The sequence below is a fragment of the Mesoplodon bidens genome (assembly GCF_964165515.1).
Source record: "Mesoplodon bidens genome assembly, chromosome: 12".
Taxonomy (NCBI): Eukaryota; Metazoa; Chordata; class Mammalia; order Artiodactyla; family Ziphiidae; genus Mesoplodon; species Mesoplodon bidens.
In genome coordinates, this window is record NC_138168.1 from 24921383 (window position 1) to 24939022 (window position 17640).

The window sequence follows — 17640 nt, forward strand, 5'->3', positions numbered from 1 at the left end:
CTATACTCCAATAAAAAAATGGTATGACATTAAAAAAATAAAATGCAGTAAGTAGTAGATCGAAGCTACAGGAGTTTTAAAGGGTGGTTATTTCTGCATGGGAAGGGGATTGGTGGGCTAAGGGAAAGCAGAACAAATCAGTCAACTCTACTCTGGTGACAGATGTATCCAGACTTCACTCCACCAGGAAGACAAAGGAAGACTTCACAGAGGAGCCCTGGTTAGAGAGGAAGTCAAGAGGGTGAGGATGTGGAGAGAGGAATAGTGAGCAAGTGAACATTTTTGTAAAGGTACGATAGAGGGTAAGCGCTTGATGGGACTGATCCTGGTCCAGTATATGAACAGAACACTAACCACTCAAATTGATGTTAATTGAATTTTTATTACTGCCACTGTTGTTATATTGAAGAATACGTCTATAAGAATCACAGAAATCAGCAAAACTCCTAAGAAGTTGATGTCCTAAAATGGGAAGAGAGACCTGTGCATTTCCAAGTTCATCACACTTTGACAGCCCTATTTTTTAAAATCCAGAGTCCACAAAAGTGATACTCTCTGATGGGTTTCCAATGAGGTAAATGAGATACAATGATGAAAACTTAGAAATATAAGAAAAAGGCACTTTTATATTGCCTTTCTAAAGGCAATTTCTATATTTCTTCTTGGGAGAGATGCTGTGAATCAACTCAGGGGTTCTCTACAGAGATAACGTATGCCACATTTATGCTTCCAAGATTTATTTTGCTTTATTTCGCGGTTAATTTACGCTTGAATAATTGAGGCTCTATTAAAAGCATTTTCCTTAGAATGGTATTACTCTTTCTCATCTGCACCTGGCTTTTCCTCATGGAAAGAAAAAAAAAATCCGAATAGGCAATACAAATATCTCCCCTCATTTAACTACCTGTTTATTTAAATATACATGCTATCTTCTTTCTGGGAAGAACGCAAGGACTAGAATTAATCGTTTTAAATGCGGGCCCAGCGTTTCCGGTGCCTTTAGAATCATTTCAATATGTGGCACAGCACCTGCCTCGTGTTTTCATCTTTGATTGGACTCCATTCGCTGCTCCTCTCATGAAAAATGTTTTCCTCGGGAAAGTGTGGTGTGTTTTTAACCGATTCCAATAGACTTTCAACCCATGCTCTCTCTTTGTGTCCGCGGACACAGAAGTGGTTCCCAGACTCCGGGGGGACTTTCTGCTGGACCGATCCCCAGACAGACTCCGGCCCTCACCTCTGAGATCCAGCAGGCGGCCTGTCTGGGGCCTCGCGGCCCAGCCCCTCGGATGAGAGCAGGTAGAACCCGCCCGAGACCCAGCAGCCGTGTCCGCGTCGCGGCCTCCGCAGCACAGACTCTAGCATCCCCGCCCTGTCGGTTTCCGGAGCCCCGGAGCCCCGCCGCGCCCTGGAGAGGCTCCAGCATCCCTCGGCCTGGAGGCCCCGGGCGCCCGCGGCTCCCGAACCACGAGCCACAGCCGCCCTGCGGCCTCGATCCACAGCGCCGGGTGGAAGAGCCGCGCCGGCAGATGCCGGGGCTGGGGCTGCTGAGCGCCGGCCCCCGGACGAAGAGCGCGAGCACCCGCGCAGCTGCCAGGCAATCGAGCGCCGTGCCGCGCCAGGGGAGTCCCGTCCCGCCTCGGCCGAGTGGGGACGCGAGGACACGGTTAACCGAGCAGATCGGAGGCGGCCTCAGCCCGGCTCCAGCCCCGCGCACCTTCCCGGTGGCCGGGGCCCCGGGAGACTGCCGGGGAAGGGAGAAACGGCGGCAGGAGGGCGGGGCGCTCTCCGCCCCCTGAGGCCCGCGCTCTCTCCCAGCGTGCTGGGGTTGCTCGGCGCCCCGGTCGGAAGGACGTGCCCAGCCTCAGCCCTGAGCCGTCCGCCGCGCCCGCCGCACCCCTGGCGCGGCCCTCTGGCTCTGTTAGCAGGCACAATCCAGCGCCCTTCCTGCCACCAGGCCCTGCTATTTCAAGAATTTTAGGGGGGGAAAAAAACGTGCACTAGCGAGCTGGGGGGCCGGGGCAGCCCGGGAAACTCGTGAAGCAGGCAGGCAGGCGCGGCCTGGATGCAGCGACCTCTGTCCCCTAAGGGTCTCCCCGGCTTTACTGATCGCAGGGGTGGGGTGAGGGGCTTTTTCTGTCTCCCAGATTTACTCTGAAATCGAGTCTCTTGGGACTGAACGTCCATATGATTGTATCACGTCCATAGCAGTCGCGCTGTGTCCAAAATGGGCAAGGGCACTCGCGGCGCAGACACTGAGGTCCCCAGAGACGCCAAGTCTCTTGGCCCCGGGGCTTATGCTTGTTTTCTCCATGGAACGGGCCTCCGAATTCCCCCAGGAACGTCTCAGTAAGTAGGGGTGTGTGTGAGCGTGTGTGCAATGATTCCCGTGAACTGACAGTGTTATTACAAGAACAAATGGACGTAAGTACAATACGTCATGTGTACTTGCTGATACACTTTTTTAATGGATAAGAATGAAATTTCTGAGGTCTCGAAGACAAGGTCGACTTGTCAAGGGAAAGTATTTCCAGCCCTCATTTAAGTAAAAAAACCTGCACTTCTGTAGCGATTCGATGGACATTACAGCTAGCACCTTAGACGACTTTGGTGTTCCGAATTGAATCTGCATGCATTCTCATAATAGAACACTTGTCGAACGAACTGCCATTGCAGGTCACTCTTCCTCAAAACTGTAAGCTTCCTCAAGGCAGGGATAGTTTTCATTCACCTTTGATTTTCCCCAAATCAAGCAGTGCCTGCCTATAAATTCAATAAATTGTCGTTAATTCCACCACTCACCCCTAGTCCTTACACTTTCTATAGATTCTAATACGGAGGAACGCAGGAAGGGGAAGGTGGGGAGAAAGATACCAAATAAAAGTGAAAGATTTAGTCTTCCAAGCTGAGGGACGTTTGCAAGACAGTGATAATGCTCAGAATCAATTTGGTAATCAAATCTCTTTGGTTTTAGGGCTATCATGGGCAGGAAGTGGAAATGACCTACATTCTTGGGCTTTTTGTTTTTAATCAATAAGTGGATACATTTCTCTTTGGATATATTTTCCTTTCTTCTTTTTTTCTTTCTTTCTATAGATTAGGTGTGGTGTAAACCATTATACTTGAAGTGCAAATGTGTCTTGCTAGCCTTTGATGTCTTGGATGTCCTTGAATTTACTGGTATATGTGGCTAATCTCATATTTCTCATTTTTTATATTTTAACGGTTATCCTAAGATAACATACATTGGAGAAATCTTGTTTGGACATCTAAAATACTTCACTTGGGAGAGTGAGCTGCAAATATTAAATCCATTAGCTGCCTTAACTGTTGCTTTTTAAGCTCTCAGTGATACTTTTACATCTTTGTTCCTTAGCCCTTGAGCGTACTCCCCAGCCTCTTCCATTTGTAACTATTTGAAGAACCTGTATTGTTAATATGTAATATCAGCACACATATGCTGTTATTATTTTAGCTGATAATGGCTTTTATAAGGGGTTCATTTGTGCCCACTCATCTTATATAATGGCACTTAAGCATCACCATCACTGATGCATTACAAACATTCATTCTGGACAACATACTGTCTAGAACATTTTCTATTAATACTAGAAATCTCCACATGCCTCATCACTATCATTGTTTCTGAATTTCTGTAGGCAAGTTGTAAGAAAGATTAGCCTTTTGTCTAATTTTCGACTACTAACAAAATATTTGTTTTATTCTGAACTTTAGGCTTAAGCACTTGAATTTTTATATTTCTACTGTTCTGTTCAAGTGCTAAGTGTTCATTCTTTCCAGGTTGTAAATAAAATATGGTTCAGAATGCCATCTCTATTTGCAGCACCAGGAAAAAATACTGTTGAATCTGTAATAACTCTCGATAACCTTGTTCTTATATTTTAGCAACTTCCCCTCCGTTGTGATTTTTAATGGAGTCCTTATTGCTTTTTTTTTTTCTTGACCTACTTTCTTTTCAAGAGATTTCATATAGATCGTGTTTTATGTGGCGGTGATTTCTGTAGTGTGTAGGAGAGTCTTAAATCGCGGCGGAACAGATTAGTTGGCTATCACTTATAACAGAAACGTTTTCGTGGTTTAAAAATCACCTGGTTCCAACGTCCACAATTTCACAGTCTGAAATCTTTTAAGCTATGCTTTTCATGAGTTTGCTCCGTTTTCCAGACTGAGGATTGGACCTCATTCTGCTCTGACCCAATTGTTATTTTTCTTTGTTGCCTCAACCCCCTAGAGATTGTGTTTCCAAGGGAGAGGCGTTCTTGGGACTGACGAGGAGGGGAGTGGGACGAGATCTGGTACCTCAGGCACTGGATCCCTCCTCCCCCTCTCGGTGAGAAGTCGGAGACAATTTTGACAGTTCATAGTCCCGCTTTGGCTCTCACGCTCTTGGTCCATGGGTGGGTTTTACCTGCTCCCACTTCCCCTGCCTCTGGCCTGCCTTCGGGCCAATCGCAAATGCAGCCCTTGCCCCAGCCCACCCAGAGCTCTCCCTCACCCGTCCTCTTGGGGAACTGGGGCATATATCCGTAGAAGGCTTCGGAAACTGGGGAAAACCACGCCGGGATCCGGACGGTCGAGAAGACAGCCCCTCCCCAGGCTTTTCCCCGCGTCGCGGCCCTCACGTGACCGAGAACAGGCCTCCACCGGCCCGCCCATTTCGTCCGCTGCTGCCCACTTCCCGCTGGGGGTAAGTAAACCGCGGTTTTCCGTACCGCCCAACCCCGCCCTCCTCCTTTCCCCTTCCCTTCACCTCCCTCGGGTTCCCTCGCGCCACTCTCCCCGCCCCCCATCCTCCCCACCGGGCCCTTTGTACGTGCTCGGCGGCGTGCGAGCGCGCCCGGCACGTGACCCCGCCGAACGTGGCATTGTGTTATCACGTGACCCAGGTGCGTACGCGACGGAGCGGGGTGTGAAGATGGCGGACGAAGAGGCCGAGCAGGAGAGGTTGAGTCGCGGCGGAGGCGGCTGTGCCGCGGAGCTGCAGCGCCTGGGTGAACGGCTCCAGGAGCTGGAGCGACAGCTGCGGGAGAGCCGGGTGCCGGCCGTGGAGGCGGCCACGGAGTACTGTCAGCAGCTGTGCCAGGTGAGGGCGCCTGGGGTCCCCTCCCCCTTTCCCCCTGCTAGAGGGGGAAGAGGGCGAGCGAGCGCTTGGCGGCCGTGCGGTGGTCCTCGCTGCCTTGGCATCGTCTGCGCCGCCGCCCGGGCGGGAGCGGGGGAGTACGAGGAAGGCGCCTTTGTGTGGCTGCCGTTGTGGCGGTTGTTGTCGGAGGCTCCCGGCTGGGGGAAGGGAGTTGTGGTCAGGGCGGAAAATCCCCCCTCCCCTTCCCTTCCCCGAACTCGGGACTGCGCGGTCCCCGCGGCCGAGAGATGCAGACTGCGAGGACTGGAGCCCTCTCCGCCGTAGGAGAGGCTAAGGGGGGAATGGAGGCCAGGTCCCCTTCCTCCTTCTCTTATTGTGCACTGGGGATTACCGCGCCCCCCGCCTCTGCGCCCCCGCGTCCCACTCCAATGGGCCTCCGCCCCCACTGGTTTGATTCCTTTGCCTCCTTTTGCTTTCATCCGTCCCGCCCCCGGCCCCGTTCTCGCTGTCTCCGGGCCTTTGTTGTTCGAGTTTCGCCTTAGGACTGAAGGGGCCTTTGTTGATGTTCCGAGGAGCAGTCCCCGCCGACCCCTTCTAGCTGGGCGAGACGTTCGGGGGTAGGCGGCGCGGAGGTTGTCCCTTCCTGCCTTTACTTGCTAGGAGCACCGCTTCCATGGTAAAGGTTGCTCTCCTCGGTGGAGAGAAGCTGTCCCTGTGTGTGTATCCTAGGGTCGGATGTCGCTGTGCAGCGGCTTTTCCAGAGTCCGCTTCTCTTTTGCCTTCATCCTTGGAGGAGTGTGGTTTCCTCTCTGCCCTTCCTCTGCCGTCTCCCCACCCCCCTATTACTTGGAGCCTTCCCTGTTTGGCCTCCCGGTGGAACGGAGAAGACTGAGGTTCATGTGGACCCGTGCTCAGGTCAGTTTCAGGCCTTTCCTTTTCTTGCACAAGGACACTGCTTTCCAGTAACTGCGTTCTAACCAGGATTTGGAATGTTAATAGCACTGTTTGCTTGATAGAAATCGGGGAGTTTGTGTCTACATTTGGACTTGATTACCTACCCTCCAGTTACATTTGAAATTGCAAGGTGCTGCTGCTGGCTGTGGTCAAGATTTTGGTTAGATTATCTTCTTGAGGAAGAAAAAGAATTTAAACGGGTCACATTTAGAGTTAGCTTGTGAACATGTATGTCATTATACAGAAGTTGTTTCATTAAGATACTGAACTTAAGGTCGAACAATGGTGGACCGTCTTAGCATGTCAGAGTAGATCACATTTTCACTTAACTTTTGGCCTCCAAGTTCTGAAATCTTTCTTTATAAGATCAGGGATACTTGATCCCATACCAGAAATTCTCCATTGTTCTATGCACCTTATTGTCGCAAATTATTTGATGGCGGTTATCTTAAAAAGCAAAACAACAAAAAAACTTTGTGAGATTGCATGGTGACTTGTCTGGGAATAAATGCAGTGTGAAAGCCACCCACTTAAGGTAATATAGGTCTGGTGAATACCTATGGCATAATTAGAGATTCTGTTATTCCTTTGAATCCTAGTTTTAAAGAATTGTTGAAGTTGACTAATTTCACTATCCTGACGGTAAACACTCATTCTTAATTGGTCTTCCAGATTTTAAAATTTATCTTAGCTTAAAAAAAAAAAACTTTAATAAGATGCCCATGAAAGGAACTCTTTCATTTATAAGTAAAGTTAGCTTTTCAGTCAGTGAAAAGTATTAAAGTCTAGCTTTGCTGAAAGACATTTTTCAGGTAACAGTTTCCATTGATGGATTTAAGGCTTATTGCTGTAAATAGTCTTGACCAGCGATATGTATAATCAGGATTAATAATTCTGGGAAAGTGGAATCTCATACAAGTTGGACTTAATTTGGAGGGTGTGCAACATCAGATATTTGTCACTTTAAAATTATTTTTAATATATGAAACAGTATTCCTTTTTGTCAGCATGAAGGTAATTTCCTGTATTAGTTTTAAGTGATTAGTCTTACAACATGTAAATTGTTTTTATTGACCAGTGCTACATGAAATAGTAATAAAACAAATGCTGGGTTTGTGGATTTCAAAAAAAAAATGACATATTGCATGCACTAAAATCCCACAATAACGTAAATGCATTTAAAAGTGATCTCCAGTATTCGAATAGTAGAGTGTATCTGATGTTTAAAATCCCCTGTAGAACATTTTATATATATATATATATATATATATATAATGTGTATATATATATATATAATGTATATATATATATAATAAGTTTCCAATTTGGTCTTGCCAGATGGGAGGTAACTTGAAACAGTTGTTTCTTTAAAATGGTATCACAGCCATTATTATTAACATTTTGCTACCAGTTGAAAGAGCAGAGCAGTGGTTAACAATTACAGAGTTTATTGGAGCAGTTTAAGAACCGTGCTAGAAATACTAGGAGCTAGAAATTATATCTACGTTTCTAACCTGGAGATTATCATTTAACTTTTTCTATCTAAGGTTTTTCTGTAAAACAGGGATATTCACATGCTTCAGGAAGGCAAAGATGAATAAATATTTGTCAGAGTTAGTGGGCTTCAGAGTTAATATTCTGCAAGTGTTGATGCTTAGTGCTTTTAAATGTGAATTAGTTTATATTCTGAATTTTTACCTCAACAAAAGGTGAGTTTCTGGAGAATAGTGAAACCTACAGAAATAAAGTTGCTTGCTCTTTCTAGTTTATGGATTTTTCTTTTTGAATGAAGTGTAGGATGGTAACAGATTTCTTGAGTTCTGAGAAGTAAAATAGAAATGAAAAACATTTTTCTTACTGTTAACTGTATTGTTTTGCTGTTTATATTAGGTTGCTTCCTGGAAGCATGCCCCACTTCTATATGAACGTTTGCTTAAAGCTTAAGAGTAGGAGGAAGGGAACGTGGTAGAGGATGGGCATATGGGAGTATTTGTCAGAAAATCTTAGATTTCCTTATATCTTTACAAGCTAGCTGTAATCTGGATAATGTTTAATTTTCCTAAAAGCAAATTAGAATAAGAATATAGGATAACCAGAAATAATTTATTGTATTTATTTGTTTCAGTGTCATTATATAAAAACAGATTGTAGTTGGAACTTATGGGACTGTTTATTGTATTAGACTAGGCCAGGATTCACTCACTCATTCAGCATTGTTATTGAATACCTACACTGAGGGCCAGGCAACCATGAGCATGGTCCCTGGCTTCAAGGATCTTACAGTCTCTGGAGGAAGGTAGACAAGTAATTGTAGTAAACTGTGATTTATATCTTTTATATGGAAGGTTATTTATTTGGGAGTTTGAACAGAAGCATTCCAATAGGAGAATTGTTCTAAAAGGATTTTAAAATGATTCATTTAAAAAGTTAAGCCATCGTAATAGTTGAAGAATGATTTGTTGGAGCATGGTGTTTGTTGACTGCATTACATACTGGACTGGATGACTCGTTGATTAATACATGAGTTGTGACTGTTTATGGTTATTTACCTTCTGGTGACAATTATTTTAAAAGGTAGAATTGCAGTTGTGGAAATATGGTTGTGTATCATACACACACGCACGCTTCTTACCTTTGTTCATACCTTGATTCATATAAGCAGCTTCTCAAATGGGCATAGTACTTTTTCCCACTGCGTTTCTCTCTTAAGGACATTTAGAAACACGTGGGGTCAGTTGTTTGGTTACTGCAGTGACTGGGGATGTGATAACTGGCATTTAGTGCCCATGGGCCATGGATACTACATTTTCTGAAGTGACCAGGATAGTCCCACTCCATTAAAATTTATCCCTCTGCCTAAATACCCACAAGTGCTCTTTTGAGAAACAGTGACCAGAAAGAAGAAGAATATATTAAGATTTTTTTTGTCCTTATGCTTTTTCATGTTAATATAGTTATATTAAGAAATGCAGTTAATCTGGAGCAGATCCAGGTCATTGCTTTTCAACCACATATAAATGCACACACTGAGCTTCAGTGCACATTGAACTTGAAAATTTCTACTTTCTTAGCAGAAATTAAGAGCAATTACTTAACCAGTTACTAAAACAATTCACTTTTACTAGGTTAAGGAGGGTAGCAAAGTCAGAATACTTAGTTATCCTGATTAAAGCAGAGATTTGATCTTTTGATAAAATTGAAATTCTGTGCTCTTAAGAAAGCATTTAATGCAAGGACTAGGTTTAAATGTTAGGGAATATAATATACAGGAGATTCTAATAGGATATAAACTAATAAGATTTAAATATCACTTCAAGATGACAACTGAAGAGATGTCAAAAGGCTGTGTATCATTAACATATGTGCTTTATTTTTTTTTCCCCTTTTTTAAATTGAAAATGTGGTACGTTAAAATGGTTTTTAAAAATTCAAAGACCGAGAAAGGGCATACACTGAAAACTTGCTCTCCTTCCCACCCTAGGCCTCCAGTCACCTTCCACAGAGACAGTCCCCTAATAGTATTTTATGTGTCTTCCCAGAAATGCTGTTTACTCTTTTTTTTGTTTTTGCGGTACGCGGGCCTCTCACTGTTGTGGCCCCTCCCGTTGCGGAGCACAGGCTCCGGACGCTCAGACTCAGCGGCCATGGCTCACGGGCCCAGCCGCTCCGCGGCATGTGGGAATCTTCCCGGATCTTCCCGGACCGGGGCACGAACCCGCGTCCCCTACATCGGCAGGCGGACTCTCAACCACTGTGCCACCAGGGAAGCCGTACTCTTTTTTTTTTTTTTTTAAATTAAAAAATCAGGACATACTGCATCTTTCTTTTCTTTTTTTTTGCGGTACGCGGGCCTCTCACTGTTGTGGCCTCTCCCGTTGCGGAGCGCAGGCTCCGGACGCGCAGGCTCAGCGGCCATGGCTCACGGGCCCAGCCGCTCCGCGGTATGTGGGATCTTCCCGGACCGGGGCACGAACCCGCTTCCCCTGCATCGGCAGGCGGACTCTCAGCCACTGCGCCGCCAGGGAAGCCCTATACTACATCTTTTTCTTCACCAAAAGTATCTTTGAGATCATTCTGTAGCTGCCCACGTAAATCTATGGGTTTCTGTTTTAAACTGTGTAATAATTGTAGTCTGCACCTGTGTGTAATTAATCAGTTAATTGTTGGTGGTTATTTAGAAGAGTAAGGTAATTTTATGTGTAGCAATTTCAGAGTTCAGAATAGGTAGTAAGCACATCAGGCTGGGTTATCAGTAAGAAGGCTTTACTAAAAAGGTAGGATTTGACCTAGACCTTAATGCCTTTATTAACTGTGTTTAGTGCCTTGTTGGTATAAGAAACAAATGAAATTAAAACTGTTGAGAGCTACTGTTTAAATTGTGCAGTTACAGTATATCTTTATATTTCTTCTGTCTATTTGATACAAATTGATTCTTTTGTTTGTCTGCATGTTTTGCTTAGCTTTAATGGTAGAGGCAAAAATTTTGAAAATACTTAAATATTTTCCTTGAGAAACTTGACTTTCTTTTGATTATTAGAGACTATCTTAAGTTAATTTGTAGGTCACTTCAAATCAGAAGAAAAGATAGCTTGCTTGTTAATTAGTGATAATTACTTTAGGTATTGAGGGAGTAATAAGTCATTTAAACTTTAAAAGTTTAGGTAATGCTCAGGGGAAATAATTTGTTAAGTGTTCATAATTAGTATGATTGCATGCTGGAGATGTTAAATTCTACTTTCCAGAATATACTTATACCAGTTTTAGCAAAGGAAAACTTTACCAAATTTTGCTTGCCTCCTTCTTAACACTTCTTGATCCTAAATTAAAATGGGGGAAGGGAAGAGGTATTTTGCAATTGCCATTCATGATATTTTATATGACTAATCTGCAAAACCAAGGATTTTTGAAAATGTATGGTCTTAACTGTATGAAACTGCTGCTGTACTTAATTTCCTGGAGATTCTGTCAAAGCTGAGAAATTACCTTATTTTTCCCAACTCCCACATGTAAATTCAGTTCATAAAATAAACCAATCAATGTGTGAGTAGCCTTGCTTCTAAAATGGAAAGTTTACTTTTTATTAATGTGTTTGTCAGATACGCTGTGTAACTTTTAACTATGTATTGTTTTCCAGGAGAACCTCTTGATTCATTGTTTCTCTTATTTAGAGTTGCACAGTGCACCTCACAGGAAAAAATGTTACCTTTTCCCACCTTACATATATTTAGCCAAGAAGATTTGTTAAAGTTCAGTCAGTTACATCTTAATTTATTTTAAACATATTGAAATTCCTCTTATATGGGAGCACTAAGGGAGCTATGGAGAATTGTGGCGTGGATAGAGCTTACAAAATCTGGTACATATATTAGTAGTTAAGCAAGTAATACTATTAGATAGTAAAGTATGTAGTGATTAATACAATAAGTAGAGTGTGAATTAAGAAAACTAGAGCATTTTAAAATTACTTACACTAGCTAAAAATTGAAAGGAAAGGAAAGGAAAACACTGTTTACATTGGGTCTTGAATGTGGATAACTAAAGTGGGAAGGATGGGAATAAACCTCAGAGAACTGGAACAACTTTTCAAACTGGCATCTTGGAGAAAAATGTCATGGGTTGGGATGAAAATAGGATAGAAAAGGTAGATTAGAACCAGACTAAGGGTTTAAGATCCAAACCAAGGAATTTTAACTAATCCTGTAAGCATAGATAATATATGGTTACATTTCTTAAAGACTTACCCTTCCGAGGTTGAGGCATTGAAATTTTAAAAAGTTCAGAATGTTAGAGCCTTTGGTTTTTCTTGAAGTATCCTGTGTCAGTTACTGCCATGTAACAAACTACTCAAAAACACAGTGGCTTTAAAAGAACAGCCGTTTTTATTACTTTTCTCAAGTCTCTGGGTCTTTTGGGTCGTTCTGCAGTCAGCTGGTAGGTTGTCTGGGGCTGAATGATCCCAGATGGTCTCACTCATATGTCTTGTGGTTGGTGGGTTGGTTGAGGGGCCCCAGTTAAGTTGGCTCATCTCTGCTCCACTCTTACCCTCTAGTAACGTAGCCTGAATTTCTTTACTTTGCAGCAGGAAAGCCAGTTCTGTAGCACAACTGCTTTTCAAGCCTCTGCTTGTGTCATGTTCGCCATTGTCCCATTGGCTCAACAAGTAGTCATACCCAGCCTCTTCGTGGGTACAGGGAGATGTGATGCTTCAGGGACCAATTTTATAACAGTCTATGACATATCCCACTTCTGTTTATTCTCCACTGCAATTCCGGGCACTTTTTTGGGTGAGATTTTAATTTTTTGTTTCTGTAGCCCCACCTCTGCTTTCTTTGTTGTCACACATATTCTGTCATCAAAGCACATCCAATTACCCCTTTCTCTTTGATTGGCAAAAGGCATTTCTATTCCTGCTTTCTAATCTAAATTTCCAAATAGAAGGGCATCCCACTCCATCACTGTAACTTTGGAAAGTTTGTGGAACAACCTCTTATTTGCCGTGGTTCTTTACCTTAATATTAAACCTGGTCTGTATGTGGTGTTTTGTGTTGTCTTTACCTTGTACAGTTTAGTAATAACATCCTAGTTCTTGTCCTAATATTTGAACTTCTTTTTCCTTTTAACTGATGAACTTGCTTTTAACCTTCCATTCAGTTTGTGAAATTCCCCCAACATCCTGCTTTTATCCTTCTACCTCAGTGGCAGTCCAGTACTCATGACAGTGTTTCTCAAATTTGTGTTTGCAGAAACCCAAGAGAGTCTGTAGATTTTAGAGTTACTCAGCTCAGAGTAAGATGTAACTTTTTTTTACATCACCACTTAGTTGTCCACTGAAACAAAATTATCACAAAAAAATACTTAACCTTTACTGTGTGATGCATTCTGTTTTCATTTACTATTATTGTTTTTAAAAGCTGCTCTTGATTTTATGATCCAGTAATACGTCATAACCAAGAAATTGGAAAACACTGCTTATAGGGAGTCAATGGGCTCAATTCAGTAATAAGCACAAACATAGGTAGTCCTAGGTTGTAAGGTGACCTTCTAGTCTAGTTGATTCGGAAAATTCATACAGTTTTATTTATGAGGAGCATCAAAATTAAAATACAATTTTAAATTTAAATGACTGCTAAAAACCCAGCATATGTCCATGGAATCAATTTGAGAAATACTGGTACATAGGATCAAATCCAAATTTAAGCTTGAGCCCAGTGGTCTCCGTGCTCTATTGTTTACTTTTTAAAAATACTTTCACTGTTCAGCAGGAACTTTCTGCTCCATCTAAATTGTTCATTCCTCATTTTACTGCCTTTGTGACTTTGTTCAGAGGAGCAGTGTTACGCAGTGAAAAGTCAAATGGCTTTGGGTTCAAATAGGAGGTCCCGGGCTTCCCTGGTGGCGCAGTGGTTGAGAGCCTGCCTGCTGATGCAGGGAACGTGGGTTCGTGCCCCGGTCCGGGAGGATCCCACATGCCGCGGAGCGGCTGGGCCTGTGAGCCATGGCCGCTGAGCCTGCGCGTCCGTAGCCTGTGCTCCGCAACGGGAGAGGCCACAACAGTGAGAGGCCCGCGTACCGCAAAAAAAAAAATAGGAGGTCCCCAACAATCAAGACAAGATTTTAGCTCATGCTTTGTTTGGGGTGAGGGTGAACCTTGGAGTTAGAGTCTAGACCAAACAGATTGAAGAGGAAGAGAGTTAATGTTCAAAACAGGCACTGTTACGCTTTACTAACAATGAATTATTTAATCTGAAGACTTGTGAGATCATAGGATTAAAAAGCGTTTAGTCTGTTTAAATGTCTGTTTACCCAAATTGCCTCTTAGGACCTGATCATTGCTATATAATACTGTTCAGTATGACATTGATTTATCAGAAAATGTTCAGTTTTATTAGGCATTTGTTTAGACGACTGAGATATATGGTTAAATGGCTAAAATGAAGCAGTTCTTTAAAAAATGAATTTCAAATATATGGATAATATATTCGTGTGGAACATTTGGCATCCTTATTGATGCCTGATGTATAGGCAATGTTATGTTTTAAGTTTATCACTCCTAGATACAGATTTTACATTTAGAAAGAGGTAATCTAAATTTAATAGTAGTAATTAATTAACTTGATCCCCATCCCAGTCATTTGTTTTGTTTTGTTTTTTGGATTGAACCTCCCCCGCCCCACTCCCCTGCAGTGAAAGCGCAGAGTCCTGATCACTGGACCGCCAGGGAATTCCCTGCATGAAGATATTTTCTAGGAAGGGTTTCTGAGTGCTTGTCATAACTATTGCTCCTTAGTAATTCAGAATGAACCCTAGTATGTAAAACTGAATATGTTGGCAAGAATGAGTCAGACTTAGTATATTTAATATTGTGACCTATTTAGTGTTTCTGAAAAGGCAATCTGATGTTGTAAATGCTGCCTAAAGAGAAATTATTTTTCACACCAGAAGACCTTTGAGGATTTACCTATCTTGAATGAAAACATTTGTGGTGTTTGGTGCCCCTCCTCACCGAATTATCTTTTATAAATCTTGTTTTACTTGATGAAGAAACACTACCCTCCAGATTCTTTCATATATACTTTGCTTGACAGCTCATTAGGTACTGTGAATTAAAGTGTTGGAATTCTAAGGACACTGATTTTAATTTTCATGAAATTGTTTATTGTGACCCTTGGCATGCTACTTAAGACTTTCCTGGGGTTTTTTTTGTTTGTTTTTGTTTTTTATCCTTGACATGGAGATGCTACAGACTTTTGCTGATTGTTGGTATAAGAATGGATCAAGGGGGCTTCCCTGGTGGCACAGTGGTTGAGAGTCCGCCTGCCGATGCAGGGGACATGGGTTCGTGTCCCGGTCCGGGAAGATCCCACATGCCGCAGAGCGGCTGGGCCCGTGAGCCATGGCCGCTGGGCCTGAGCGTCCGGAGCCTATGCTCCGCAGCGGGGGAGGCCACAGCAGTTTGAGGCCCTTGTACCGCAAAAAAAAAAAAAAAAAGTAGAAAGAATGGATCAAGGCATGATTATTTAAAACGATTGTTGTTGTATAAAGTAACATTTTCATTTACATTTAGAGACTACTTTGGAAACACCTTTGATGTTTTATACATGATAGTGACCTAGAATAATGTTATTACATTAATAATTCTATCATTTTGAAGTCATCTATTATCGTCATTTTGAAAATAGCATTAGATTACTGATTAACCAGCTTGTTTAAAGCCTACATTTTAGAGAAGGCAAGATTAGATTTTATAATAATTTATGAAAGGTCTTTTTATCATGGGGGGCATGCAGATTACTCAATGTGTGTGAATGTGCCAGGAGAAGATTATTGGCTTTGCAATTAAAATCTTTCCTTTGTCCAAAATTTTGAACCTGGGATTTGAGAGGCTGGGATGAGAAAAGCTAGTATTTACCTAGTAACTGAAAGTATAGATTTTGAACTATGATTAGAATTCTAGCTCCCTTATTTCTGTGGGATTTCAGGCTTGGTTTTGTGTCTTTGTGCTCATCTCTAGACTGGAGGTAAGAATAATATCTGCCTTAAAGCTGTTGTGATTAAGATATAATGTTTGTTGAGCACTTTGCATATTATGATGCTGGAAGCACACAGCATATGTTAGCTATTAATACATTTACAAGGACTAGGTCTGAAACTTTCCCTCATAAATGAATATTAATCTTAGTAAAATACTCTTTAGTTTATCATCTAGTGGTTTTCAAACTTAAAAAAAAATAAGGGGAACTCCCTTTTCCTCCCCCCCCACCCCAGGTCTCACTTGAAATGTTATGTATAAAACAAAAGTTACTGCTGCAGAACAGTTTGACAAGTACAGTACTAATCCAGAAAATAACAATGCTATTGCCAGGGGTTGTAAAGGGAGTTCAAGCAGAGTTCTCTTCTGCTGTTATTTTCTTCTCAAATGGTTCTTTTTTCTTATTTTCCCTCATTGTACTGCTTTTCTACACTCTCCCAAAAGATAATGAATGTTCTTGTCTTAGAGGCATAATAAAGCCATCACTGAAGACTTTTAATATGTTTTATCTTTAAAGACTTCTAATTGTGCTGCTTATTTTTGTTTTACATACCAAGGCACACTAAATAAACTCACTTTTTGGTACCTAAGATTTAAAATAAATTTGCTTCTCTGGAAGCATGACACTGATGTGAATATGTCTAAATAGAGAAACTGTACCTTATCAGAGAAACAATAAATATTAAATAATAGTGAAACTTATGCATGAAACAGTCCCACAGATATACTTAGTGCTTATGCTTAATTCTTTCTGAAATTTTGTTGAGAGGACCTAGACCAATTTATATATTCCCTCAAATCTTCATCTCATGTTTTCTCTAGATCTTTTATTTTCTTCCTTGGGTTTCCAAAGAAGTGGCTGTTCCCTGGCAAGTGGGTCTTTTCGTCTGTGCACCTTCTCAGAGAACCTTTCCACTTGCCTGTTTCTTCACATTTTTCTTTCCATCGCTTCTGTCCTTTAGCCTACAGAGATGGGTGTGTGTGTCTTTCTCATCTTTTTGCTATGTTGATCATGTCTTCAGATTTCTCCCTTTTCTCTAACCCCTTCTCTCCACATATGAGATGTCTCCTGTCTAAAAATGTCTTTCTCTAACTCTTGTTTTCTAGTCTTTCTTGCCAGACTTCTTTGGAAAGTTACCCTATACATTGCCTTCATCTCTTACCTTCTGTTGCAGTTTGGATTCTACCCCTCACCACACTGAAGAAGACACTCTTTTGAAGGTCACTGCTTGGCCTATTTGTAATACTTTATTAAATTTAGACCCAAGTAGCAATCCAGCAGCTCAGACTATTTCATATACCTGCATATTGTGTTTAATAAAATTTAATTGTTAGCATTTTAAAAATCATAAGCTTTCATGTTGAAATGAGAGTGCTTGGCTTTTCCTGGAAAATCAGAAGATCGGGCAGTATTGGACTCATGCATGGCTACAGGCTGAAGTGGCTGCCTGCTCAGCCTCTGGCATTTAAAAGTGTTTGTGACCCCATCTTAAGTTCATCTCCCTTCAATTTATTTACACTGCTCTCCTGATTCTCCTACCTTTGGGACTGCTCCTTAGTCGTCTTCACTGACTCTTCCTTTCACCGCTGGAAATGCGTGGTAATTATTAGCTAGTATTAATATATTTAAACGGAGTAGATACATTTCTGAATTTTTTTGTGGCATTTCCTCAGTGTTCTTTTCTTCCTCTCACTCTTCATTAATGACCCTCAACCATTTTCCCCATCTCATCAACATATCTGAGACAGGACTCTAATCAGAAAGTGGCTCCTGAGCCCTGGTTGACAGTCCGTGCTTTACATACTAAATCTTCAGCAGGCACCACTCTGACAGCATCTCCTGTCACTCACTCTGGATAGGATTTCCAGGGGTCCATTCTCTTGGACCTTGCCACTCTTCTTAGCTCTTGCCTCCTGCTTCCAACCACCTGTGCAGCTCTTCCTCGTGAGGTTCAGTTGGTACTTCTAATTAAACAAGTCTGAAATTGAACTCATCTGCTGTCCTCTCCACTCCCCACCCCCCACCAAAAAGAAAGCCTGTTGGTATTGGTGACAT

At 42.3% G+C, this 17640-nt stretch overlaps 1 protein-coding gene across 1 annotated transcript in view; it reads left to right on the plus strand.

Annotated features, from left to right (window-relative positions):
- The first annotated feature begins 3790 nt into the window (after positions 1 to 3790).
- Positions 3791 to 17640, plus strand: part of ZNF292 (zinc finger protein 292) — an 87649-nt gene continuing 73799 nt past the window's right edge. The window contains exons 1-2 of the mRNA XM_081250555.1: positions 3791 to 4708; positions 4908 to 5104. Of these exons, the coding sequence (XP_081106681.1) occupies positions 4937 to 5104 (168 nt within the window). The 5' untranslated portion in view covers positions 3791 to 4708; positions 4908 to 4936. The remainder of the gene's footprint in view (positions 4709 to 4907; positions 5105 to 17640) is intronic.